The sequence below is a fragment of the Brachionichthys hirsutus genome, chromosome 4, assembly GCF_040956055.1.
Source record: "Brachionichthys hirsutus isolate HB-005 chromosome 4, CSIRO-AGI_Bhir_v1, whole genome shotgun sequence".
Taxonomy (NCBI): Eukaryota; Metazoa; Chordata; class Actinopteri; order Lophiiformes; family Brachionichthyidae; genus Brachionichthys; species Brachionichthys hirsutus.
In genome coordinates, this window is record NC_090900.1 from 4,462,175 (window position 1) to 4,488,999 (window position 26,825).

General features: G+C 43.2%; 3 protein-coding genes across 3 annotated transcripts in view; 2 read left to right on the plus strand and 1 right to left on the minus strand.

Moving 5' to 3' along the window:
• emid1 (EMI domain containing 1) overlaps nucleotides 1–12,645 on the plus strand; it is a 40,624-nt gene extending 27,979 nt beyond the window's left edge. The window contains exons 4-16 of the mRNA XM_068738756.1: nucleotides 3,264–3,353; nucleotides 3,460–3,521; nucleotides 3,614–3,737; nucleotides 4,497–4,541; nucleotides 4,628–4,735; nucleotides 6,710–6,817; nucleotides 8,604–8,693; nucleotides 8,984–9,036; nucleotides 9,134–9,196; nucleotides 9,283–9,327; nucleotides 9,551–9,595; nucleotides 11,717–11,807; nucleotides 12,512–12,645. Coding sequence (XP_068594857.1) covers nucleotides 3,264–3,353; nucleotides 3,460–3,521; nucleotides 3,614–3,737; nucleotides 4,497–4,541; nucleotides 4,628–4,735; nucleotides 6,710–6,817; nucleotides 8,604–8,693; nucleotides 8,984–9,036; nucleotides 9,134–9,196; nucleotides 9,283–9,327; nucleotides 9,551–9,595; nucleotides 11,717–11,807; nucleotides 12,512–12,645 — 1,058 coding nt within the window. The remainder of the gene's footprint in view (nucleotides 1–3,263; nucleotides 3,354–3,459; nucleotides 3,522–3,613; nucleotides 3,738–4,496; nucleotides 4,542–4,627; nucleotides 4,736–6,709; nucleotides 6,818–8,603; nucleotides 8,694–8,983; nucleotides 9,037–9,133; nucleotides 9,197–9,282; nucleotides 9,328–9,550; nucleotides 9,596–11,716; nucleotides 11,808–12,511) is intronic.
• A 1,045-nt stretch (nucleotides 12,646–13,690) lies between these two features.
• rhbdd3 (rhomboid domain containing 3) lies at nucleotides 13,691–16,048 on the minus strand. The gene is made up of 5 exons (XM_068738726.1): nucleotides 15,886–16,048; nucleotides 15,396–15,779; nucleotides 14,705–14,831; nucleotides 14,362–14,595; nucleotides 13,691–14,134 (listed from the first exon to the last, which is right to left on the minus strand). Exons 1-5 carry the CDS (start codon nucleotides 16,046–16,048, stop codon nucleotides 13,966–13,968), a joined length of 1,077 nt encoding a protein of 358 aa, XP_068594827.1. The 3' UTR covers nucleotides 13,691–13,965.
• Nucleotides 16,049–17,629: 1,581 nt separating this feature from the next.
• ewsr1b (EWS RNA-binding protein 1b) lies at nucleotides 17,630–25,896 on the plus strand. The gene is made up of 15 exons (XM_068760848.1): nucleotides 17,630–17,668; nucleotides 18,121–18,157; nucleotides 18,397–18,451; nucleotides 18,816–18,990; nucleotides 19,141–19,339; nucleotides 19,422–19,681; nucleotides 19,776–19,935; nucleotides 23,418–23,455; nucleotides 24,028–24,057; nucleotides 24,160–24,275; nucleotides 24,373–24,502; nucleotides 24,598–24,705; nucleotides 24,854–24,980; nucleotides 25,060–25,404; nucleotides 25,581–25,896. Exons 1-15 carry the CDS (start codon nucleotides 17,653–17,655, stop codon nucleotides 25,615–25,617), a joined length of 1,833 nt encoding a protein of 610 aa, XP_068616949.1. The 5' UTR covers nucleotides 17,630–17,652; the 3' UTR covers nucleotides 25,618–25,896.
• Nucleotides 25,897–26,825: the final 929 nt, after the last annotated feature.

The window sequence follows — 26,825 nt, forward strand, 5'->3', positions numbered from 1 at the left end:
CATTGAACTCTGTGTGTGTGTGTGTGTGTGTGTGTGTGTGTGTGTGTGTGTGTTTGATGTTTGTGTTCCCATCTGCTGCCAGACCTTGTACGGCATCACCTCGCAGGAACTCCACACTCTGAAATAACACAGTGAGACTCAAGGAATCAGCAAAAACAACCCGTTACAGGCCGTTCAACACCGTGTCTGCTTTCTATCACATCTTCACGCATTCACCCGCCATCTGCTGCAGCTACAGCATGAGTCTCAATCCCACATTCTCCCGAACGCCCGCTGTCGGCAAACTGCTAAATGTTTCTGCAGAAACAGAAGAAAATCAGCAGGGGATGAGCTTGGAGTGTCAAGTTGGTGCAGCTGAGTGTGCGATATTCTGGTTGCATGCAGTGCTAGCAGAGCTCTTAGCATGAGATCTCTGCTTTATTTTCATTGGGAGTGAAACTCTGAAGGAAATGGATAATGCCGCTACCTTCTGTTTATTTGTTTGCTTGCACATACACCTTAGCTTGCAGGGCGTAGCTGCCACTGTCGTCCCGGTTCCTGTGCCAGCGGCTCAGTCTGGTGGCACCACTGGGCTCTGGGTATTTCAGGCCAACGATCATAGCTTTGGACTGTAGCTGCTGTAATATTAATAATATAAGTATACAATAGTGAGACAGGGTTTCTGCCTTAGTGGAATCCAAATCAAAAAAATGTTATGCATTATGCATCTTGGCTTTTCCCTTCACGCCTGGCATGAATTTGGCGTGTGTGTTGTTGGCTCGTGAGGCCCAGTCCGTCACGGAGCCGAGCTACCATTTGTTCTGTTTCTAACCACACGGGTTGTTCCTCACGGCCATTTCAAATATTTCTAAATGTTGCTACTTTATGTGATGATTTTCAGTTTTGCAAAAAGCCATTTCAGTAGTTTAAATCTTTTGTTTTGTTTTACTGTCATGCGAGTGTAAATTCAAAATAAACAATCCAATGGGAGGAAGACTTTGAATTATAGTTGTAAACCATAACTCCAGCTACAGTTTGTGTTGGACGCTGTTTGGATACGCAATACAGCCAGTGCAGTAGGGATGAGCGGCATGATAAATATTTAATCTTAACTATTTGAGCCCCCCATTATGTGATTATTTTTACCGCGATGACACGTCAATATTTTCTGAGAATTTCAGAGACTTCAGAGAATTTTCATTTACTCCAGCAGTGAGAGATGTGCGGCAGAGGAAGCAGGATAAGTCCTGTCGGGGTTTTGTCAGAGGCCCACGAGGCTACACGTGCAGCTCGGCTTGGCGCCCATTGGTGTGTCTAAACGTGTTCCCTGGCCACAGGCTTGGGGGGTATAACGTAACCAAAGCTGTAATGTGAAATCTGATACATCTACTCATCTCTCAATCCTAACGCCTTTTCCTTCCGCTACAGATTATGTTTATGCACAACATTCACATATCGCACACACTCATTTTGGCAGAGAAAACATAACCTTCGGACCGTGAACTTCAATTTTATCTTCCTCCTCACTCTGAATGTGTGAGAGCGGAAAGTAGAACAAGAGACAGCGATGATGTCAAAATGGCCTCTGGCCCGCACAACTCTATGGGGTATTCCTCTAATGAAGAGCTCTGACTCAGTCACTGATTATGACTCGGTGCAAGATGGGGGAAAAAAGGCCAAATAAATTCACACATTTCCTCGACGCCCCGCACGCCTAATCCCACTGGGGTAATTAGCCCGCCAAAAACAGAGCGTAGAAGCGACGAGCCACGTCAATCAGGGCCATTGATTAAGTGATGATGTTAGTGTTGGCAGAGAGTGTGGGGGAGTCATCGCGTGCACGCAGACCACAGGCCTGGCAGGGAGCGCACGCCGTCACAGGAAGTGTAGGACAAAAGGAGGCTCTTGCAGGTTTTTATTTATTTATGTTTTTGCAGGACACGGATAAAAAGTGTGTCAGAGGTGTGTGTGTGCGTGCGTGGGGGGGGGGGGGGGTAGCTGGGCTTTTCCCAAACCCGACTTAATGCTTAATACAATGGCTCCAGCGTGTGGGTGAGGGATCTGTGAGCTTGGATGTTCTTTACTCCCAGAGCCTCCTCTGGAACTGAAGGCAGCCGCCTACAAGAGCAGAGCCCCGGAGGAAGTCCGCGGCAATCGCATGTCCGTCTGTATCAACACGCAGGAACACGTTGAGTATTGGAGCGTGCTCGGTTTACCCTAAACCATGTGGTCCTTAAGCTTTTCCTGCTCTTTCTCTGGCCTCTCTCTCTCGCCTCTCTTCGGGTAATCACTACAGCCGTTATGCTTTCCTGTCTTAAGTTACCAAAGATTTATTTTTCTTCATGACAGTAATCCCACAATTTTCCTTTCCTGGTTTTACTGTCGATTGAGATGGATCCTGTCGCATGATGTTAGGCTGTTTAGGAGGAATTTCTTTCTTTCGCTCCACTTTGGTGCTGCAAGTGCTATTTGGTTTTTACCGTCTCACTCAAATGGGGTTTCTGGCCACCGAACAAAGACCCGCGTCCTGGTCCCTAATGAGGTGCCGAACCTCTTGTTGGTCAACTGGGCCAACTAGAGCTGGACCAGGCCAGGCAAAAGAGTCTAGCATTTCCACAAGGGTCTGCCCATTCAAAACATCCAGAACTTAGGGACACAAACTCCCACACTACATAAAGTGAGCTGAGAATACCCATTCTGTCTGCAGAAGGAAACTATTGTTTGCCTCTTTACACGCCCTCTCTCAGGCTTTGAGTTTTCATAAAGAAACAAGACAACTTCAATGTAACAGAAACAAAAGCTGTGGTCCAGAAAACCATCATGACAATATAGAATAGAATAGAATAGAAGACAATATAGACAAGTGTTTACATTATTTTGCATGGCATCCACAGCACAGCTAATGTAAGAGACGGGTTGAGGTCATATTGGGAAACCGCAGCACTTGGTTCAGGTCAGACGGAGACTGTTGTTATAGTTGTTTGTTTTGAAAAATACTGACAAAGCCCATTAGAATTTCTCAGAGATCAGGGAACATGCCCTGTTTTTGCCAAACCCAAAGATGTTACATGTTTAATGTAAAACAGACAAGCAATGTTTTAAGTAATTAATTATCTCTGGTCTAATATCAGCTTTACATATCAAAAACTATTTTAATATTCTATAATATTTTGCAAACCAGCACTTCCTGTCATTTCGTTCCCACAATATATGTGAGTGGAAGTATTTTTAAGGTCACGATGTGCCTAAATCTTCCTTTTCCGTTTCTCCGTCTTGTGTTGCAGAGGCAGGGAATCAGCTTGTAGCTCAAGAGGCCATCCGGAAACCCTCCACACTGCGGCGCCCGCCTGCACGTACAGCAGAGCCGGTATCCAGTAAGAACTCTTTACAGCTGTATTAACATAAAGCTATTTGGAAATGTGTTTAAATATGTGATTTCTGTGTGTGAAGGAATCAGAATGTCTTTGCTTTTTTCCTCAGGTTGTCTCAACTGCAGTCGAATCACAGCTTTGAGTGACAGGCTGAGTTCACTGGAGACGAAGGCATGGGCTGCTCTCATTCATTCACGCTTGAACTGAGATGTATGAGATGATTTATTCAACGCTAATAGATGCTTAATGTTTGCCTGTGCCAGGTCCAGCTGCTCTCTTCCCCAGCCCTTCCTCACTTCCAGGTTAAAGGAGGAAGTGTGCCAGAGGCTTCCTCGCTGACGGGCAGTGTGCCGGCTCAGGGAGCTCCTGGTGAGCAGGGACCTGCAGGTATATCAAGCTGCTGCGCATGTCTAACTAGCGCTGCTGCCTCACCGCAACAAGGTTACGGGTTCTAATCCGACGTAGGGCCTTTCAGTGAGGAGTTTCTCCCTGTGTCTGCTTGGGTTCTCCTTGTGTGCTCTGGCTTCCTTCCACCTCCAAAAACATGCAGCCTAGGCAACTTGAGTAGACTCAATTATCTGTGTGTGTGGGTGCTTGAATGACTGTCTGTCTGTGTGTGGCCCTGCGATGAACTGGCGGCTTGTCCAGGGTGTACCCCGCCTCTCGCCCTTTGACTGCTGAGATGGGCTCCAGCATGATCCGCGACCCGGTGCCGGACAAGGCGACTGGAAAATGAATGAGTGAATGAATGAACGAATGAATGATTCCTTCCATTCATCATCTGTGTCAAAACCTTCAGCCATCTACGTCATCCTCAGTGCAGCTCGACATCCAACAGGTCGCCCACTGGGTTGTGTGTGTTGCACCAGTTGTATAATGTTAGCCCTCTTCTTTCTAATCCAATGCAGAATTTTTAAATAGTCATACTCATTGAGTAGCTCCTTTAAAATATATATATATATATATATATATGTATAAAATACTCTAGCTTTTCTTTAACGGAAATATCTAGTGCAGTATTTTGGAAGTGAAATCTAAATCAACCCTAACGATGACATAAACACAGTAATTTCGGTTCTCTTTCTTACACAGCGTTTTCCAGGTAGTTTGAGCACATATATTTCCACCTCTCTGTTTTCATTACAGGTCCTCGGGGTGAGACGGGGAGCGATGGGCTTCCTGGCAGAGAAGGTCACTTGTAGCCATTGTCGACTTTCAGTTTAGATGTAAACCATTTTAAGGCCTCGTGATTACTCATGACTGATTCCTCTTCTTAGGGAGGCCAGGGACTCGAGGCCTGCCAGGTCCCATCGGTCCTCGGGGGGACGCTGGGACAAGGGGCCCATCTGGATCCCCTGGATCAAGGGGATTCCCGGGACCGGCGGGTAAGAGAGACCTGTCACTTGTGAGCTGGGAGAAATAAAAAAAAATTAACCTTGTTTTAGTGGATGTTGACACAGCATCTCAAGCTTGTAGTAAAGATTTTAGGCAGGGCCATTTGCTTTCATGCCTGTCCATTTAATCTGCAGCCTTTACAACACGACATTTTAAAGGCTCACTGTTGACCAGAGAGCTTCAGAAACAACACTGGAAATTTCAGAGAGACCTCAGACAAAAGCCTGACCTGTGATTCCTGCACCATAGTATTTGCCTTTCCCCTTAAACCACTCGGTCAACCCACAGACCCTCCAGTGGTAAACGCGGGAACATTCCTGAGGCCTCGCTGGAATTTGGGTATTTTATTTGTTGCATTTTGAAATGATACGTTTCTAAAGCGGCAGTTCTAGAGTGCTTTTATTTTCACATAACATGTCTCTGTTTCTAGACTCTAAAGTGCTGTTTGGAGTCTAGAAATGAGCCATTTTATTTTCATTTATAATTCAATGGTCATTTACAAATAATAAATTGTGTGTGTGTGTGGGGGGGGGGGGGGGGGGGTAAATCAACAGGGAGCTTTGTCTTGAATCGCAATAAAGTAAATGGTGTCACAACATCTGCTCTTGCTGTGAGCTGTTATTCAGGCTCACGTATGACCACTGCTCTGTCAGATTTAGAGCAAAGGTTAAACTACAAACCTACTTTCCAAGAAGCGGCATGTGACTTCAAGCCGATTGGAACACGAGCTACAAATACCAGTTCCTTATGATTTGGAACTGCCAGGGAACAGGGCTAGAGGTCGGCCCGGGAGGATATACATGGACGTGGGGAGGGAGGACATGAGAGTGGCTGGTGTTGGGGAGGACGATGCAAAGGACAGGGTGAAGTGGTGAAGGCTGATCTGCTGTGGCGACCCCCTCGCGGTGCAAGCCGAAGGTCCAGTAGTAGTAGTAGTAGCCAGGTCCTTATCATTTCCATATGGCTGCAGTGTTATTGCTTTTACTCCATCTCCATTACCTAATAAGTTCCCAGAACCGGTGCACCTTTCTTGTGTTTAAAGCTTCCTTATCGTGCTGATTTCATATTTAATTTAAAGAGAAAGGAAAACAAAAGGCCAGGAAAGCATCATATTTTACAGTAAATGTAGACTAATGTGTTTTTGAGGTTATGTGAAAGATGAAGATGAGACTGAACAGAAAAAGCGTTGCAGATTGGCTGCTCCAGCTTGTGTTCTCCAATGTGTCACAGAGACACTATAGGGCTTATTTGATTGGCCGTTTGAAGCTAGGATATTCGCGTGCAGTCCAGTCATTGCAGCCGAAGCTCAGCGGCCCCACACTGTCGTTTGCTAAGTCAAAAGTAAGTACGCAGACGTGTCAGATCGGAGCTGAAATAAGATTACTTTGCAAAGCATTTATGACTGGACTGTCACTTTCATTTGCATCTGTCAGGGGGCAAAAGGTGGTATTTAGAGGGAAGCATTGCCTCAGAAGGGTTCATACAATGAGGTCACATTGGGCTGTGCCTTTTTTTCCCAATAGAATTTCACTGACATCTATGAAAGTTAGTGCCGAGTTTGCTGTGAACCGCCGCCGGTGACACTTTGCAGAGTTTCACTGTGTTTATTTTAGCGCTCTCATGCTCCTGATTCCCAGCGCCGGAGCGTCGTCCTCCTCCTCTTAATTACATCGAAACAACAAAGCCAGAGTGATGTTCTCCTCCTCTGTCCAGTTGCTGATGTTACTCCACATGTGCACGAACACACATGCAAACACACACACACTCTCTCCTGCCAGACACCAATATTTTATGTCATCCAGCACTTTATTCCGCCCGTTTCCTCCCCTCTGTCACTGCTAGCGGTCCTAACATCCCATCACCCAAAAGCAACTATCATTACGCTCTCCACAGGAATCTGCTGGATTTTGCTATGGGATACCTGTCGCCACACTAATGTTTAGTTCTGTCCCCTCCTCTCTCAGGACCCCGTGGCCCATCAGGGCCCCGAGGAGAGCGGGGTCTACCTGGCCCACCTGGCCCTCCAGGTCCTTCCGCGCCGGCCAGTGCCCACATCCCTGAACCAGACCACAGTAAGATCTTGAACAACTTGCAGCAGTCACCATGAAATAAAGTCCACACCAAGTAGTTAAAAGCGGCCAGTGTACAGTGGAACCTCGGTTCTCGAGCATAATTTGTTCCGTAATACTGTTCGAAAACAGGTTTGTTTGAAAATCGAAAGTATAATGTTTCCCATAAAGTAATGGAAACTATAGATTATTCCGGTCCCACTAAACGCTTTACGCAACTATTTACATTTTTACTATCCAAATTCTGTGTTCAGACCTTGATGCGTACAAATCCCACTTCCTCATAAATCGCTGTTTATTACATTGTAATGCAATGTGGTGAGTTTTCTATTAGCAGAGCACAAACACATGAACACTAATTCAATGCAAACCTTTGTTCTCAGGCAGGATGATGTTTGGCATCCTTCTGGGTTTACTGTCAAACAGCTGATAAGCGTAGATATCATTTAGCAGCCACGCAGACATGTTCTCCACAGCTGCTTCACAGGTTTTTGGGGAATGATGATAAACAGGAGACACAAAGAGAATGAGAACCAGACAGGATGGCGGTAATCCTTTTCGCCGCTACTTGCTCCCTATAGCGTTTGCCGGCCAAGTAGAACCGAATCAGAGATTATTAAATGGAGGCTGGGCCGGTGTGAGGTTGACACAGACGTCACCTGCTGGGATGAGAAGCTGTCCATCACTGAACAACTTCCAGATGTAGCCCATTGGGTAGACGGCTGAAGGGAGGCGTGGGAGACAGATGGGACAGAAGCAGCAGCTTCTTCCAGGCAAAGGTATCAGCGGGGTTTATGTGGGCATAGTGCAAAATAAAGTATGCAGCACACAGATTTGTGTGCAGAAAGCCATTCCTAGATTGAGGTTGACATGATGGGTTTTTTTTTTTTTTTAGACATTAGACATTTCTTTTACATCAAATTAACAGCGGCGGGTGAAAGAAGAGGCGTGGGGGTCTGCACTGAGCTTCCTTTGAAAAGCAGTGGTTTGTTTGGCTTTTGCATCAGTAGGTTGGATTCCTCTTTCACAAAAAGCAGGAAGATCCCTCAACCAGGAGCATTAACTGGACACATTAAGCCACAGGTCTAAGTGTGTTCTCTGTAGGATATGGAAAGAGTGTGTAGAAACAGAGCGAGCGAGCGCAGCTCCGTTTTGGATGTCGCCTGTGTGCAGCGTCCTGGCAGCTGGGAGGTGTCTCTGGCTGTCAGCCCTCTTCCCTCCTCGCTGCATCTCCTGAAGTCTGATGCAGTGACCTTGATCCATGTTTCCTGCCCATTTAAAATGATCCAGTGACCGGCCGCACACTTCCTGCGTCGCACACGTGTTCACCACCCTCTTCCTCTCGATCTTCCTCCGTCGACTCATTTAGCTGTTCAGGTTCAGGTTCAGTCAGTGAATATGGAGAGGGTTTTTTTTTCATAGCAAACACCTCAGCAAACACGTTTTAGTGCATTTTACTACCATGCTTAATTGATTGGGTGAAGTTTTAGTATTGGTTGGTCAACACTGCCCTCTGGAGGTTATATTATGAAATGACTTCTCCAGCAGTAGCAGCAGCCCATAATGTATTGAATGGAATAACATGCAACCCATGTAACACTGATAAACACTTAATGAAAATGTGTTTGGTTGCTGTGACAACACAAAATCCAATTTTCAGCAGTTGTCCGTGCAGCAGTACTAGATATAATAGATTATTATTGTTGCACATCAGGGCTGATCTCATTTTTAAATACTCCCCTGAGCCACAGAATAGCTCTCACTGAAACACATTTTGTTTCATTTCCAGATCGTAGAAAAGACCCCTTGTTCACCAACACATTCACAGACTCCAGAGGGTTGCCTGTTCTAGGCCCCCAGGGTCCCGCTGGCCCTGTTGGTGAGTGTTTATCCCATTCCATATTGTGTTTATGGAACTACGTCCCTGTACTGACATACTCGACTAATGCAAGAAAGAAAATATGCGTATTGGCTGAGGAATTGGTTGTGTTATTTTGTAAAAAGAAATATCAATATGCATGAATATTTATGAGGAAACAAATACAGCCACCATGAAACTACTCAATTCCAGTCCTCTACATGTGAGGTCACAATTTAAAAGCAACACCACCTCCCTTTAGTGAAAAGGTTTTTGGTGCTGCTATGATTTTTCTTCTACGTGTCATACAGGACCCCCGGGTCCCAAAGGACCGGTTGGACCTGCTGGCCAAGCTGGACAGAATGTAAGCTCAGTCACAGCATGGGGCTTCACTCCAGTCACTTCCTAAGCTCAACTCTTGTTGCAGTACAAATGTGTCATTTCCTTTCTCCTTCAACAAGGGTAAATCTGGACCCCCTGGAGCACTGGGCCCTGTGGGGCCAAAGGGAGAACGTGGGGAGAGAGTGAGTTCGTGCAGCGTTTGGCGACACTCCCTTTCAGGTCTTCATCCTAAAACAAACCCCTCTGTGATGCACCTTTGGTTTTTCAGGGTCCTTTAGGTTACCCTGGAGAGAGGGGCTTCAGAGGCGAGCTGGTAAGCCACCTTCACCCTCCTGCATTGAGTGTATGCGTGGAAACATCAACACATGTCGTGACTGGTTATGTTACTGTAAACTACACTACCCAGCAGCACTGTAAAGAACACTGACCAGTAATGACGCAGTCTCAGAGGCAATCAACTTTCTGTTGAAGTAAGCAAACTGGCTTTTATTCATGTTTTGAAGTCAGACTTTCTGTTGTCAATATTTATTTTTCAGGGTGCACCGGGTCCCAAGGGAGAGCCGGGAGTGAAGGGACTGCCGGTAAGCGAGGGTAGTTTGTGGCACTTCACACAGTTCTTGAGGTGGCACGTGGCTTGGTCGGGAGGTTTTTGATTGACTGTTTAACATATGTTGTAAGATTTATTTATTGAGCCGAAAATGCCTTCTGTGTTTGTCTAATCTTTATTTCTCTTGTACCTCTTCCTCATTTTACAAGAACAATCATGTAAGAAGATATTTTTATTTATGTCATTCATTTTGCAATACATTGAGTCTATGTAGTAACTTAAATTAAGTTTAGCCATGACCTATATCTGAAGTTATCGCTATGATTTTTTTGCAATCTCTTTTCCATATTTCATTATTTCTGATGATGGGCATGATATGTCTGTTTTACTTTATTTTTGTTTGAGTACCGGTATTTATAATTTTAGCTATCGACCTGTGTGTGTTTTTTTATTATTTGTTTGAAACCTTTTGCTGTTTTTGTTTTGTTGGTCCTGGGGGGTTTGCTCTGGACTGCTGTCCCCTGTCACGAGTCACGACACTGTCCGCTTGACCCCAAAGCTGCCTGACTCCCCTCTGCAAGCTGCTGTCCCATGGCTACCTTTCACAGTCACTTTTCAACATCTGACTTTGGCATATACATAAAGAAATACAGTCATCAAAACCACGCAACAGCTCTGAGTGAATGAATGGAGCATATGGGAAGAACATTCTGGACATTAATTTTTATTGATTTTAGTTGAACTCAAATCAATCTTAATAGAATATTTAAAAAAATTGGCCATAAATAAAATGTGTGAAATGTATATGCCAAATCACTTCATATATGTTGGTGGTGGATCCTGATTGGTTTAGAGGTGTTGTTTTCTAATATGCGTGGAGTGGATACAGCTTTTTTTTCTTTTACAATGCATGACTTCATCTCTGTGTACTGCACCACATTATTGTTCTTTTCTGTGTGTAAAAACCGACTGCAAATGGGCCTAGTGAGTGAAATAACAGCGTGCATGCCTCTAAAGCAGAAATAAGGCAAAGTGGCAATAAGTTCCTCAAAGTTTAACTTTGAATTTAATTCTGTAAATCTACAACCGTTCTAGCAGTTCTGTTAGGCACTTCTTCCCATTTTAGTTTTACCATCTTGATTTTCCAATGTTAATCAGAAAAAAATACAATCAATTATAGAATTAGAACTTTGTTTGATTCATTAGCTTTGCATAAAATGCAATCAATAAATGTAGGACTGAGTGAAACGTTGCCTTTTTTCTTAAAACATATAGTTTGCCCTTTTCTTGTCTTACTAATGATAATGGGGAATTGTTCATCTGGCTTCCTGAAGCCTGCACTACTTTCTGCATGCTGTGTTTCATGATCGTCTCTGTCTGCCTTGCTTCTCGTTATTCAACTCTTTTTTTCTTACTCTCAAAAGTCTGAATCGTGAAGCCTTACCCTTTAATCAAATGAATTAGATTTCAATGTAAATCTATAAATGGCTTCATTTTCCTGGGTTATAATATAGTAGCTTATGTGACCGCGGTGTGAAGAACGAAAACCGTGGTGATGCTACCCACAAAAATGAATGCAAGACGGCATGTGTAAACCTAAACCCTGAGAGCGTGCAGCTCGGCTGTGATAGGCCACCAACAGTAGGCTGGTCTGTAATGTGCATGCTGATGTTGTCCAGCCCAGCATGGCAGAAACCGACTCATTCAGCAGCATGGCCGGATGATAAGGGCGATGTTGAAAAAAGACATGGAGCGGATACGTCTGAGACCGCTGGGCAGATGTGTGGACTGTCTTAACCCTCTAACTGCTGAACTGTATTGAGGACAAAGTGACTTGCATCTTGGCGAGCAGTTCTTTTGGCTTGTGCTCCTTACCTTGACGGCTGTATCTATCTTCACAGGGGGACGGAATACATCAGATCAGAGAGGCGCTGAAGATCTTAGCCGAGAGGGTTTTAATCCTTGAGACTATGATCGGTATTCATGGTGAGTAGGAGGCCTGAGGCAGGGTCAGCTTTAGGCAGGGGTCAAAGGTGGGGAGCTCAAACTGCCACTCACCGCTGGGACAGGGAGTGGGGACAGTCGTGAGCAGCCCCAGGACTCAGGCAGGTGTTTCGCACCCTCACACAGTCCCCCTGTCACTGCTCTCTGATAGGACATTAGCTTGCAGATGTTCCATGAATTGCAGGCAGACCTTGAGCTTCTGGCTCGCAGGGTGACACTGCTGGAGGCAATCATCTGGCCAGGTAACACTGAGACATCCTCATCCACACTTCTGCCAGCCTTCACTGAGCTGTTTAGACAAGTCTTCGTTGAGTTTTAGAAGTATTAGCTTTAGCTTGTTAATGAAATGTATATTGATCAATCACTGTAAAGCATGCGTCGTTTAGAAATGTGTTCTTATGTATGAATTGTGTTGATTTTGACGATCGTGTCACGGCAGTACAAACATTACGTTAAAAGCCCTGAAAACCTATTTGCTCAGTCATCTTCTTACTATGAGCTGTTCTCTTAAAGCGGGGGTGGGGGCAGGGGGGGCCTTGACAGGAAGTAGACACTCAGGTTTTTGTCACATTTGAATCAGAATCAGATGTTGCTGTTATGGCCACCCGCATCATAATTTCATCTACAACCCACACCCATACAGTCCTGCAGATGCTGGATGCCACGCTATCACTTTATTGGTATTTAATTGCGTTACTACGAGAAACTGAGATTTGAATCCAAGTTTTCAGGGTTTTTAATCCTGTATTATAATAATGATTTGTAGATTGTCGTGTATCAGTGGATACAAAAGCGTGTCACGGGTGTCGGATCGAACAAGAACCCACTCTTTACACTACAATATGAACAGCTACATCAAAATAGACTTGGATTAGGATCACGGTATACATGTCCACCCACTGATGGACAGGGAGGCGCCATTCCAACTGCTGTCTTTCTTCAACAGAGCCTGATCTAGGGTCTGGGGATGGACCCTTTGGTACAGTCTCACCTAGTTTCTACAGAGATAAGCGAGCAGGTGCGCTTCCATATCGACTTGCTTCTCTTCTGTCCTCCAGCACGAAGGTTCGGGGGAAGTAGCCCCCCCCCAACCCCCCACCCCCAGCTCACCCTGAGGATCGCAGACTGGGTTGACTCCCCCTCCTATAGGTCTCATCGGCACTCAACACATTGAGTTAGCTCTTATCTGATACTTTCTCTGGGCTTTACTGTCAGATGTAGGATGGGGGGACACCTCAGGGAACGTCGACTGAATCTCCCATCTCTATAACCAAACACTTCTATTTCCAGAACACATCCAGCAGCTCCTTTCTATATCTGTTTTCTTTTGATGCAGAGCCTCAGAATAAAGATAGTCTTGTTTAAAAAAGAAAAGAAAAATGAAATTCTTGAATTTCTATGGTGCTCCTTCAAGCTACAAGCAGTTCTGTGTCAAAAAGGGTCAATTAAATACTTTTAGTAATAATTTAAGTAGGAAACAGACTGGATTTAAGTTTGACTGCTTTTACAAGGTAGCTGCAATTTAACTGTATTGTGCAGGTAAAGTTTGCAGGGCACAACTACACAAGTAAACCTCTTCTTATATTACTTTTGTTATACCTCTATCATTATGTTTAACGCCATGTTATGTAATGCACTAAAAAGATGAAGTCGTCTCCATCCTGAGAAATTTGTAACAGTAATTTGTAGTTTTTTGGTGTTAGTTTTTCCTTCAGGCAGAGAGTGATGAAATACTCTAGTACACTTATATGTAATATGTACACAATGTTTTCCATTTACATTTGGTTGCATTTCAGTAAAATCTGTCCATTTATATAAGCATAAATGAAATAAATACCAAACATTCTGACAGAGGAAGGAGCTAAACTGTTCATGGAGCTTGAACATACCACTGTTGTGTTGCTTAAACTGCTTCAAATATCCTGATGAAGAAACTTGATAATAGTTTTTTCAGTTCATATCGAATTTATTGTGAAACTATTTAAAAGGTTCAGTTGTAGTTTATCTTGTATGCTGGCGTGTAACCATTTCATATTTCAACCCCCCCATATGTGTTAGTGTTAAGATCCTGTCCAGATGATTGATGTAATAAAATGATGTTCATTGTTTTTTTTTTTACATGTCACATCTCTTTATTTGTGTCAAGATTCTTTGAACAACAGGAATAAAGTTACCCCAACATACATTTTACAATACAGGATTCCCTTCAAAGTTTTAAATATTTTAGTCTAATAGTCAAGAAAAAAAATCAATCCTTCCTAGAACTTTTATCAATAAAAAGCTCTATTGTTAACCCACAGGGAAAATACAATCTAGAAGCTCAGCAAAACCTAAGCAACGTAAAATGTAATGTCTGGTTCACTGCACAAAACAAGCACTGCCTGACTCCAGGAGTGCCGCCTAAGGATTAAGCAGAGGCTGGGGAGTCTTTCCTTTCGATACGACCACGGCCTGTTCGCCAACGCTGTCATCAATAAGTAAAGAAATGGCGCCATCCAGCTGTTTTGAGGCGGCAAGAGCCACGACAGCTTTTTCTGTAGGGAAGCCCATCCTCTCCAGCTGCTGAAGTCTGACAGGAAACATTGATTGAAATTCATTCATTGATTTGCCGAACCGCTTTGTCCATTACTGGGTCGCGGGTCGAGCTGGAGCCTATCCCAGCAGTCAACGGGCGAGAGGAGGGGTACACCCTCTATTTAACCATCATGGGAAACAATGTGGTGTTTTATCAGAGAAAGAAGCAGTCACCTATTCACAAAGACAATGTAAACTGGTATATGCATTATTACTACTAACCGAAGAGAGGAAACAGATGATTTCTGCAACTCCACTTTTGTATCAGCGTTGTCAGGAGCATCCCGCAAGGAAGCCAGAATCCCCGCCCTTAGCATCTGTTCCTCCAACACCTCTGCCTCAGACTGTGCAGCAGAGTCGCTATCCATTACCCATGTAGCTACTGTATCTGCCCACTGGTGCTGCATCAAAACAGATGGCTCCCTCATGCGGGGATCAGCTACTGGAGGAGGTGACCTAGACCTGTGACAGCAGATGAAATTAGAACTTCTGACATCTGTTGCTGTCATGCATGAAGGCATTACCGGTAAGTGTGAATATTTACTGGATGTATACAACAGCTCACCTCTGTGAGGAAGTGTAGGTGGGCAACCTCAACCGGGCAGAAGCGGGAACATATGCCCAAAGGGGAATGAAATCCAGAATCCTGGCCTCCTCCAGCTCCTGCAACACCCTGATGAATGACAAAGTATCTGAGCGGTACAGTATATTAAGAATAATAAATAAGATGCGAGTACCATTTTTGTTATTCATACGTGAATATACTTCAAGGGAAAACTTTGGCTCAAAGCCTCAGCAGCAAATCACAATTCACAATCCTACAACATGAATCAAGACAAATATATATTTTTATAACTACAGTAAAAGTGCATTAAATGCTATCCAGGAATAGAAAATAATTAGGGGTGCAATCATGATTAAATGCACAATGTAGCAAGTCAGTCGTCAATAAAGTGTAGTCACACAGTCTTCAGCAGAATTATAATTAAGGCATTCAACAAAGCTAAAACTGAGGGATGACATCTTCCAGATACCAGTCTATGAGGAGGAGGGATACTGCTCTGATCAATGTCGATAGCAGACACACTGATTACCGTGAAAATACAAAGCACTAACATTTTTGATACTATTTATATCGTGTCTCTTTGTTACTTTTAAAATTAAGACATGACCTACTCAAGCAAACGTGTGAATAAACCTTAAAGTGTTTTTTGTTTCTGCATGCATCAAATGATCGTAGAAACAGGAAAGGATACAGTTGTGTCCAACGCATATCGCACAGAAGTGAAGCAGGGCAGGTGTTCCGGGCAGCAGCACCAGTCCAATCAGCAGAAGAAGCCAGGGAAGAAACCAGACTGGCAAACACCTCAGGAGCTTCCTCTGTGTGACTTGACGACAATGCGCTGTGAACAAGGCCAACTGGATGGCGGAGAAACCATAGATGCGACTCGCCTCAGCCCCGATGACAAAGAGGACCAGGGCGAAGACCAGAGGTAACGAGGCCATCGTCAGGATGGACAGGGCGAGGAAGGAGACTGTTCCCCAGCGACATTCCTGACATTGTCCAAACAGCAGCAGGAGAGCAACACTAACCAGCAGAGAGGGCAGGTCATCGTGGCTGAATGCATACAGGAACACATCTGAGAAAGAGAAAATGTAATTTAAATTAGAACTGTTATACGCTTCACCAAACCCATAACATTTGCATCGTGAATTCATGAAACTGCTCATCTGAACCACAGTTACCTTTGACTTTTGGGAAGTCACCGCCTGGACCTAAGCTAAGACTCGCTTGAATGCCTCCGAAATATATAAGTATGATTAACGTTACCAATAAAGATATTCCGAGACAAAACCCTGGGCGATCTGAACGAACCCAACGCCATACTGACAATACTCGATCAAGCATCATGCCCCATTAGCTGCCGTCTCTCCTCTCACTTCTCTTTTTTGAGGTATACTTCGGGTATATAAGCATATATTCTTACTCATAACAAGTATTCCCTAACCTTACACATACAACCCCGTTTATTTATCCCACAGTAGAAAGCTGACACGGTGTAAAGCCACAACATTGCCAGAATGTTTTTTTTTTATGTATCGTGTCCATTTCCTGAGTCGAGAAGTAACTCGTTGTATACGAATAATATAATATTCGCATAATACTAATTAGTCGAGGTCCGATTCTGAGACAGCTGTCTTAAAACACCCAAACAATCGTTGTTGTTTCTATTGTTCTGACAATCACTTCCGTTTAATTCCGTCACGCTCTTCTTCTACATTAAAAATGGCGGTTTGCAAATAGCTTTAAAATGAATGATCGCCACCTCCTGGATTGGAGTGCGGCTCAAATGGTTCATACAACGCCGTTATATTTTCGAAACAACTGTTTTGCTGACTTTAATGCTCGAAATAGCTCAACGGGTATACAGGCAGCATCACCTGACTTGTTCTGCAATGATTTCCTAATTGAATAAATAAATAAAATGTATTTATTTATTTTTTCAACGGTGCTTGCTGCATCTATGCTGCATCTATGAAATTTAAAACGTTAAACAATGTTCTATGTGAACCTCCCCCCCCCCCCCCCCCCCCACAGCATTGCTGTTGAACTAGTGAAAACTTTCATTATAATGGATATATTAATTTCAACATTTAATAATATGGTGAAACGGTTATACTACATTTGAATGTTACCTTTTGAACAGTACGTGTATGGCTCAAATTCTTCAGATTATTATTTTTATTATGTAGTAATAATAGTAGTAGTAGCATAGACGGTAGTATAAAGCTAATCAATTACAGTGATTTACATATAATGATGTGATGTGATAAGCGTCACATCAGCATCCCTGTCAACAGAAACAACTGGTGGATATTTAAACAGCACCAAGACTTCAAAGTGTATTGCCCAAAAGACTTTTCCATAATCCCAATGTGTTCTACGGATATTATATACAGTACCGATATAAACTCACACTATTGCATTAAACTATTAAACTACTGTAACAAAGTGCAGAGAAGACTGTCCTAATTAAATTACTGAACAAAACCAATATTCCATGTAGATATATTTATTTTTATTAGACATTGGGGAAATATCTGTGCTTGTAGAAAATAAAACACGACAAGAAAAATTATTGCAATGACAGGCATTTTACATGGATTTTGTCCATACAGATAAGGACACAGAAGACTCCAAGTCCAACCGGAAGATGGAGTTCTGAAAATGGTTTAAGCTAGTGTAGTGTAAAATATGGTATTTTGTAAACAATAATCAATATTCACTACGCCCTTGTAACTGAAATACCACGAAGGATAAAAAAGAAAAAAAAATGATTGCCGCAGGATAGCAGCCATCCTGTGTTTTCGTTTGAATGGGACCGGAAGTCAGGAATGACACGACGAGGACATCTCGCGAGAGTTTGACGTTCCTCCGAGTGAAGAGGTTCATTTCTGCGGCAACCACAGCCATCCGGCGTCTTTCTAATCATCGAGCGCACACTTACTAAAATGGCGACGGCTCCTGGTGAGTGAAGAATTATCGTAATTCGTACTAGTATTATAGATATTCGATCACTTACCTGAAACAACAAGGTCCCTATGTGTGTTATGTCGGAAAATACAGTGGCATAATCTGCTTTATCGTTCTCTATGTCTTGTGAAATATTGTGTCGTATTTGCTGGCTTTAGGCTCGAGGCCTAGTCATGGCGTTAGCGGCAATAGTCGAGGCATTTTTGCCTGCATGGTTAATAACGAGACTACACCAGAATGCATACTTGTTCTTCTTTGGATTACTTATCAACAACATATTTTAATGCGGAAGCGTTGTTGGGTATGGAATGTTTTAACTGGTTATAGGTCAATGGCGATGTAGCTAGCGTGCCGCTTGCAGTCAGCGCGGCTCGCGCGCTTAATGTATTGTTTGAATTCACTGTTTTGTTTTCAATTTAATTTACTTGTAACTTTCCTACACGCAGATTACAGCTCGTACACCCAGGCAAGCACTCAGCAAGGGTAAGAACGATTAAAGTTATTTACAAAAGTCCATCTTTATCCTTTCATTTTGTTTTATCGGTAAGAGCGCAATTATTTCGTTAATATACATGAAAGTGTATATAACCATAACATATGAGATAAATGAAAAATGACTTGAGAGCTTTACATCATGACGGCTTCTGTAAATGGGGGGTAGTATGTCCGTGTTTAAGGCAGATACGTTGTGTTCTGACATGAGGCCACTCTTTTGTTTACAGGTACGCTTCTTATGCTGCCCAGCCCTCACAAAGCTATGGACAGTCTGCTGCTCAGGTACATTTTAACACAAAAAAGGCTTTGCTAGTTACTTTACTGCTTTTAGTTGGGCTAGTTAAGATTGACATTGTAACATTACAGATAACCTGAAAAGATTCAGTTTATTATTTTGAATACGCAAGTTCTATTGAGGGTTAATTTTGGTTTTGAATAAGGGTGAACTGGGAGCAGAGATTAACTTCAAACATAACTGGATTTAACCCACTACAGGAAATCCTTTTATCTTTGTGATGTGGCAGTCAATTCCAAATAATTTCATGTCAACATAGTTTTAAATAAATCACCCAAATCCTTGTCTGCTAAATAGTTGGGCTAAAATTCATTGTATCTCACAACTGAAGTTTACCATTTTCCGCCTCAGCAAAGCTATGGGCAGCAAAATTATGGGACATACGCCCAACCTGCAGCTGCTGCTGCTGCAGCCGCCGCCGCTGCGGCTGCTGCTGATGGCACTTACTCCCAGACAACACCATCTGCCGCAGGTTACCCCCAGCAGCAACAGCAATATGGATCTTCATATGGCCAGGCAGCATCCGGTCAGTCGTTGTAGTAGAACGATGTGATTTATTGTAATAGAGGACTGCTTGCAAGTTCGTTGGTTGGGCATTAGTTTAGGTAGTGCATTCGTTTTGTTGCTTAGTTGGGGACTGTATGAGGTTAATGATGCTACGACATGCTTTCTACAGCTGGTTATCCTGCTGCCCAGTCAACCACTCACAACTACTCCCAGTCAGCCCAGGGGTATGGAGCAAGTGGGTATGATGGCACACCTGCGGCTGCAGCTGCTCCAGCTGCCTCCCAGTCTTATGGTTCTCAGCCGGGGTATACTGCTCAGTCTGCGTATCCTGGTTACGGCCAGCAGGCTACGCCTACTGCGCCTCAGAGGTATGTAAGACACCACTAAGAGCAATAGAACAAATGAATTCCACCGGATCGTCTTTGTTACTGAACTCTTTGTCTCTATCAGCTACAATGCTAGCAGCCAGCCGGCTAGTTACAGCCAGAGCAGCTACTCCCAGCCAGCAGCTTACAGCCAGCAACAGCCTGGTTATCAGGCACAGCAGGCAAGCTACGGTCAGCAGCAAGGGTACCAGCAGCAGAGTCAGCAGCAGTCACAGGCTCCTCCTACTTACCCGCCTCAGGCTGCGGGATCCTATGGGCAGCCGCCGTCGAGTCAGTACAGCCAACCGGGTGGACCGCCTAGTTACAACCAGTCTAGCCATTACAGTAAGCTTAGGTTTTTTACCTCTTGTTTATTTCTAGGTTCTAATGCATGTTGACACGTTTGTGTTTTAATGCATTTGTACTCCTTTTTTCATAGATAACTACAGGCAAGATGGCCAGGGTGGTGGTTCTGGTTACGCTGGTTCTGATTCTTCAAGGTACTCAGGGGGAGCAGATGGCAGAGGCCCAGGCAGGGATGGCTTTGACCGGGGTGGAATGATGCACCGTGGACGTGGTGGCATGGGCCGTGGCATGGGGTAAGCGTCTTTCCTTACCACCTTATCTCATATGGATTTTGGTTTGACAGGTGCTGTGGTCATTTGGGGTAGGGCTGAGAGAAAGAACCATTTAGAACAGTTGGAAACTTTGTCATTTTGAAACTAATTCTCAAATGGGACCAAGAATTGTTAGTGGTCAAGTCCTGATAAATTCTGGGTCTTTATATAATACATGGTGTTCCTGAATGGGAAATTCAGAGCAGCAGCAATGGTTTCCAGACTCTCAGACCTGCCTCTCATTTGGCCAAAGGTAAGAGTTCAAATTCAATTAATTCCTGATCAGAGACCTGTGCATTAATATTTTGGATGAACTTTGTATATCATAGCATACAACTTAAAAAAACTTTAAGGATTGGTCAGGGTACGTGATGGAAGCAGTTTGCGAGTGCAATTATCTGCGCATGAACAGATATATACGGCCATTCTTAAGAGGTTTACAAACTAGTGCTCTCGTCTTAACTCTCTCTCATGATGCAACAGTCCCTGTGAGGGTGACATTTACTGCAAAAAAGAATGCCCATAAACATTGCAAAACTCCTGGTGTTTTCGTATCTATTTCTTTAATTGTATTGCTGTAGTCCTCAACTAAAAGTTGAACCTAACACTAATATGTTACGGAATTTATAGACAATGGTCATGTGCTGTGCACTCTGTTGCATTGCAAATACTTATTAGTTCTAAAATCTGGGTCAGTGCTTTTCCTTTTAATAAGCGGTTTTTATGCACTTAAATGAGGGTACATGGTTTTTTCAGTCCGTGGGTATTGGTCATTATTTGATTGGACTGAAGAAATGGTTAGGTTAGGTTCAACTTTATTGTCATTACACATGTACAAGGTAACAAAATGCAGTTCAGCATCTAACCAGAAATGCAACTGTTAGACAGAATTATGCAGGTTAAAATGAATTAGTTGTGCGCACAGATGTGCTATGAGAATTCTATACAGCTAGATATATGTCTGTAAATTGTAAAGCGCTTTGGGCACCACAAAGGTGTAAAAGCGCTATATAAGTGCAGCCCATTTATGGATATAGACAGAATTTACAGATTGATCAAATGCAAATATTACTTCAATGCCATATTAATTTACCATATTAACATGAAAGACAATCACCTGCATTCTGAAGATTGAGTCCGCTTGATGCTTGTAGCACCAACATAGGGTTCAGAAAGATGGTAAAATAGAATAAGAAATTTCAGGTCTCTTCAATGAGTTGTGATTTTTGTGCTCAACATTTTAAAAAGCCAGGCAATCAGAGCTAGACGCTTTCATGTCAGAACACATTTAAACACATTTGATCAAACTTGCTATATTTGCAAACACTCTGCAAATCTTTTGCTGCCTATTTATTGGCAGGCTGTTCTGATGTCACAACAATTTGATTAAGTGCAGAGGCGCGGGGGGATTGGTGAAGTTGTTTGAAAAGCCCCAGAGCTGTTCATGACTCTTTACGAACATTCTTTATTCACAGAATATTTGAGACTCAAAGGGTTGTCTAGAGACATTTAGAAAATGTTTAAGGTGCAGGCCATGGATTACGGTTCAGCTAAATGGACAAATATCGGTTTTGGCACAACTGGCATTCAGGTGTTACCCTTTTGTATCTTACAATCCTGGTCCAAAAGAATGCTGTGCAAAACATGAATGAAACAGAATGGGTTTATCTTTTGAGAAGTCCTGACAGTAAATGAATGAAGCCTAAATAATGCATTTTTAAATTCAGTAATGTTGACAAATAACGTATTTTAAACGATTTGGGACAGGGGCGGTAAAACAAATAAAAAATGCTTAAATAAATCTGTTTGGAACAATACCCACAAGTCTGGTAATTAGCTATAGATGATGTGAGCTGGCATCCTCCAATGGTTCAGTGTTAATATTTGATTAAATATATTCAATATTTGCGTCAAGTTTGAATTGTACTTTATGGCACAGTCTTGGTGGAATCGGTCCTGTTGTGTGTCTTGCGCAGATATAGCCCTCAAATTAGTGAATAAATCGGTTTCTGTTCAATCACCCATTTGCCTTGATACCTTCATTATTTGGTAGTGTAGAAAAATTATTCCTTAGTTCACACGGTTCACTGGTTACTGCTGGAAGTGGCTTTCCTCAGCTCACCTGAAAATGATGCGCTTAGCAGAGGCTGGGCTCTGTCAACGTTTACATTATTACTTGTTTGAAAATTCAGGCTCACAACATTTGAATTGACATGTTTTGGTTTTTCAACCACATAAATATGATGAATCAATGAATGTTGGTGGGTTATTGACATTTGGAGTTTAGGATGTTAACTTGTTTGGGGTCAGAAATGACATGAGTCATGTAAAGTATTCTTCATATATTCTGGTGGAACGGTGCAGCCCCTAATGTATCTCAAACAAAGACTTCTGCGTGACCTTTGGTGCATGGAATACGCAAAAATAAAAACACAATTTAAAACTCAGTCAAACTGGTGCGAGTCCGAAGCAGTGATTGATAAGAATGCGTAAGTAGTAAAGTAAGTTTATAAACTCAGATGTAGCATAGTGTTAGGATGTTTACGTTTCATTTTAGGGTAATTTTAAATTTGCACAGGTATGTCTTTTGTGTGTGTTGAAATGTTACATTGTTTTTGTGGTTTTGAATACAAATGTTTGACCATTCTTTTGAACACTTTTTAACATGCTTTGTCACATTTATACCGTACAGGTAACAGTGAGAGCCATTTAAAACCAGCTATTCTCTAAAACGTATCTGTACTCAGTACAGAGCCACCAACTTAAGCAACAAGAGGGATCTTAAACAAAGATTCGGGGTCTGCCTTTTTTCCACAACCAAGGATGTTATTTTACGCATGATGGGTGTATTAATTGACAGTCCAGTCTTTGTTTTTAAGTTAACATGGCACTGGAAAATGCTGTAAAGTTGTTTTTTATTTTATAAAAAATTTTAATTGGTGTTTGTTTCTCTTGAATAATGTATACTTTTTATACCTGGTGAACATGTTCACCTGGCCGACTTGTGAAATTTCAGATGCACTGTGTTCCATCCCTAATATAAAAACGATGCTGGGGATTTCGTCGCCAGCCTTTTTTACTTTGGATAATGCTTTGATGTATTGCAATTGAGAATCTACGGACAAAATTATGTTGGGCATCAATGCATCTGAAATCCTTTCTAAAAATGTACAGATATTTAAGTTTCAAAACCAGTGACAATGTTAGTCCTTCATATTTTTTTCACATGTATCCACTGCTGCAAACTGTCTGAGTTGTATTCAACAAGCTAAGGAATAGTACAGAGCTAATACTCTTACCCCCCCTAAATTAGATGCTTCTGTAATTGTAGTTTGGGGGAGTTTAAGTTTCTGTTGGGCTCGTTGGAATGTTTTCATTACTCCCTCAATCAAGCCACTATGCTCGAGCCATGGAAGTGGCTGTAAAAGGGAAATCGCCTTCATATCTCCATTTATTCCCCATAGCAGCGCTGGAGACAGAGGTGGCTTCAGTAAGCCTGGTGGTAAGTTAACGAGTATTACACTGGTTAGTCCTTTTGAAAGCCATAACGTTTTGAGCAACTATGCATCGAGTATAGATGTCTTGTATTGTGGCCTGGAAAAATACTTACGTGAACACATCTGAAAGTATTATGAAGGAAAAGGAAAATATTTTGGATTTTCTTGTCGTTCTGAGACCATTTTCCCCTGGGGTACCGTACTTGGTATAATTCAGTCTCTGCTTATGGTTTCAAAATGAGCTTTTGAGAGGTTAATTGCAAAATTTCAAGTGTTTTTTGATTACTGCCTTTAACAACCAACTCTTGAGTTGAATTCCTAGGTATTGAGAGGGTTTACAACTGGTCATTGAGGCTTTTACACAGCTATTTGAGAGTCTGGGGTGGTCAATTTTCAATTCAATATCAATTTCCGTGTACCATAAGGTGCCATTTTCAACTTCCAAATATGGCTGAAAGCATTAATAGGGCGTGTCTGAGTTATTTTGTAGTACTCCTCAGGTGTTGTACACTGAACTTGAGTTGCTCACACTGACTTGTCTCAATCTGTCTTCTCCCCTTCCACCGATGGACGACAGGACCGATGAGCGGCGATGACCGTGATATTGGTGCGTAGGACTCTGACTGTCCCATTAAATCAAAGCGTCATAGTCTGGCTGCTTCTGTGTTGGAAAATGTTACAGGATGTTTAAATGGGATTGTGTTTGTAGGGCGCCCTGAAGAGCAGGATGACTCTGAGAACAGCACAATCTACATCACGGGGCTGACTGAAAAGGCTAACCTTGAGGAAATGGCTGAATTCTTTAAGCATGTTGGCCCAATCAGGGTAAGAGTTGCTCTCAACGTGAAACTGAAAGGCAAGTAAGGTGTGGTGCGAGTAATCACTATTGATGCTTTGTGTGTGTGTGTGTGTGTGTGTGTAGATGAACCGCAGGCTTGGCCAGCCTGCCATTAACATATACAGAGACAGGGAAAGTGGACAGCCGAAGGGAGATGCCACCTTGTCCTACGAGGAGCCGGTCTGTGCCAAAGCGGCTGTTGAGCATTTTGATGGTACGTTGTATCGACAGTCTATTTTAGGGCCTACGCTACAGCGTAGTAGCACGTATTGAAGTCTAACTCACGACTGTTTGTTTGTTTTATTACAGGAAAGGAGTTCCAGGGCCAAAGGCTTAAGGTATCCATGGCACGCCGCAAGTCCATGATGGGTGGGATGAGAGGCATGCCCATGCGAGACGGTATGATGGGCCGTGGAGGTACGTTTTAGAAACTCTTCATTTCACACCGAACCATTTATCCGAACGGCTGTTTGTACTCGTAGCGTATTGATGTCCTGCAGTTGGACTTTGGCGTTTGCAGCTGGGAATGCAGTCGGTGCTTAATGTTGCTTTATTGGACCATCAGGAATGATGGGCCGCGGTGGAGACCGTGGAGGCTTCGGCCCCAGAGGAGGACCTCGTGGTATGGGCAGAGGCGGACCCTCGGGAGCCAACATGCAGCAGAGAGCAGGAGACTGGGAATGCCCTAACCCGTGTGTATTAACTGTTCTGTCGTCACGGATATCTTCATTTTTATTTTTTTAAAGAATGTATTTCGTGTTCTGCTGACAGGGGTTGTGGCAACCAGAACTTTGCCTGGAGGATGGAGTGCAACCAATGCAAAGCCGTCAGGCCAGAAGGGCTCGGCGGTGGCCCTCCATTCCCCCCTGGAGGTGAGAGAGGCAGGGGTGGAATGGGACTGCGTGGAGGCAGAGGTATGGATCGTGGCGGCCCAGCGGGAGCCGGAGGCCCCGGGGGGTTCCGAGGTGGCTGGGGAGGCGACCGAGGTGGATTCCGAGGCCGTGGAATGGATAGGGGAGGATATCGTGGCGTTGGGCGTGGCGGACCGCCCATGGACCGCATGGGTGGCAGAGGAGGAAGAGGAATGGGCCCACCAGGGGGAAAGATGGATATGAGGTAGATCTCGTTTAGCTGACGCCGATTCGAGTCCGTTCCAGAACTTCCAGCTATAATTGTGAATTCTGTTTTTTTTTTTTTTTTTTTTTTTTGCAGCGACTGAAAAATAAATAAATAAATGAAGTGAATCCAATCCTGTGCCTTTCAAGACTTCTCTGTTGTCTGTCTTGTTTTAGGGACCATCGCCAGGACCGCCGGGAACGACCCTACTGAGATTCCGACCATTCCTCTTGACAGGGATTTTTAATTTAAGGACTCTGTCAGTGGTTAGCGATCTGCTTTCAGACGACATGTCCAGTTCCATTCAACTTGTTTCCATTTTTCTATTAGTTTCTTGTTTATACTGCATCTTCTATTGTGCTCAGATTTCTTTTTTTTAGTATGCAAAGTAGGTTGGATGTGTTGTGTAAAAATGCATTTAAGTTGCTTCCTCTTTCCCAAAAATGACTTGTACTGTGGCAAAATTGGGGAAATAAAATTTTACTGATTTAATGTGTTTTGCTTTATTACGGATTACCTAAAGACCTGAGGAGTATAATTAGTTACTGTTGATCCTCTTTGAATTGATTAGGAAATACAGTGATTGATGATAAACTGTAGGATTGATGCTTGTGCAGAATTCTGTTGCCATGACTGCATGAAGTTGGTTTAGAAACATACATGGCAGACAATTGTGCCTGCAGCATTCTGGCACATAAAACATTACTAATTTTGTCATCCTGTATTATTTTAATGTTGGTATAGTTTTAATGCCATCTTATTATGTGAGATAGCGAAATAGCTCTGTCAGGCCTAAACCAACATGAATGTGTTTCCTAACTAGTGGATAGCATAAGCTAGTTTGTATGTATCAGGCTGAGTTAAGCGTTTTATAAATAACAGATGTTTGTTTCTTACATCTGGCAAATGTGTCTTGTATGAGCTTCATACAGCTGTTTATTTCCCTTTAGGTAATCCCTATTTGGTTACATAGGATAATGCCACCTGCTGGATTCTGCCAACATCACTTGGTGATAAAATTCATTTGGAGTATTTTTCATTCAGCAGTTTAAATTTATCTCAAACTTGGTTTGTGCTGTGACAGTGGGGAAACGCATCTGTGTGTTTCTACATGCCGACACGCTTTCCATCAGAGCCCACAGGCTTAAAACTGAGGTGTCTTCAGCCCGGGACAGAAAGACTCACCTCGGGGGGGCCGCTCTGCTCGTTCTGCCTCCACTCAAACCCATTCACAGCTGTGTGCATTAGAAGTGGTCCAACATCGGTCCCTCGGGGGACACCCTGTCACAGCTGACATCTTGAAGTACTTCTCGTTTGCTGTGGCCAGTCGTTCAGGCAGAGCAACAGACCGCTGGATTCTCTCCCTCGCTCTCTCACCCTCTTTTTAATGCCGATTCATTCAGTCCAGAAAATGATCTCAT

Bases quoted from the DNA above. Each gene is read 5' to 3' on its own strand.
- rhbdd3 (XM_068738726.1), bottom strand. From the start codon at position 16,048: ATGCTTGATCGAGTATTGTCAGTATGGCGTTGGGTTCGTTCAGATCGC. The intron at 15,780-15,885 runs GTAACTGTGGTT...TCTCTTTCTCAG, and splicing joins TGACTTCCCAAAAGTCAAAG to ATGTGTTCCTGTATGCATTC. The intron at 14,596-14,704 runs GTGAGCTGTTGT...TCACAGGTCTAG, and splicing joins ACCTACACTTCCTCACAGAG to GTCACCTCCTCCAGTAGCTG.
- ewsr1b (XM_068760848.1), top strand. The intron at 19,340-19,421 runs GTATGTAAGACA...TGTCTCTATCAG, and splicing joins ACGCCTACTGCGCCTCAGAG to CTACAATGCTAGCAGCCAGC. The intron at 24,706-24,853 runs GTACGTTTTAGA...TTGGACCATCAG, and splicing joins CGGTATGATGGGCCGTGGAG to GAATGATGGGCCGCGGTGGA.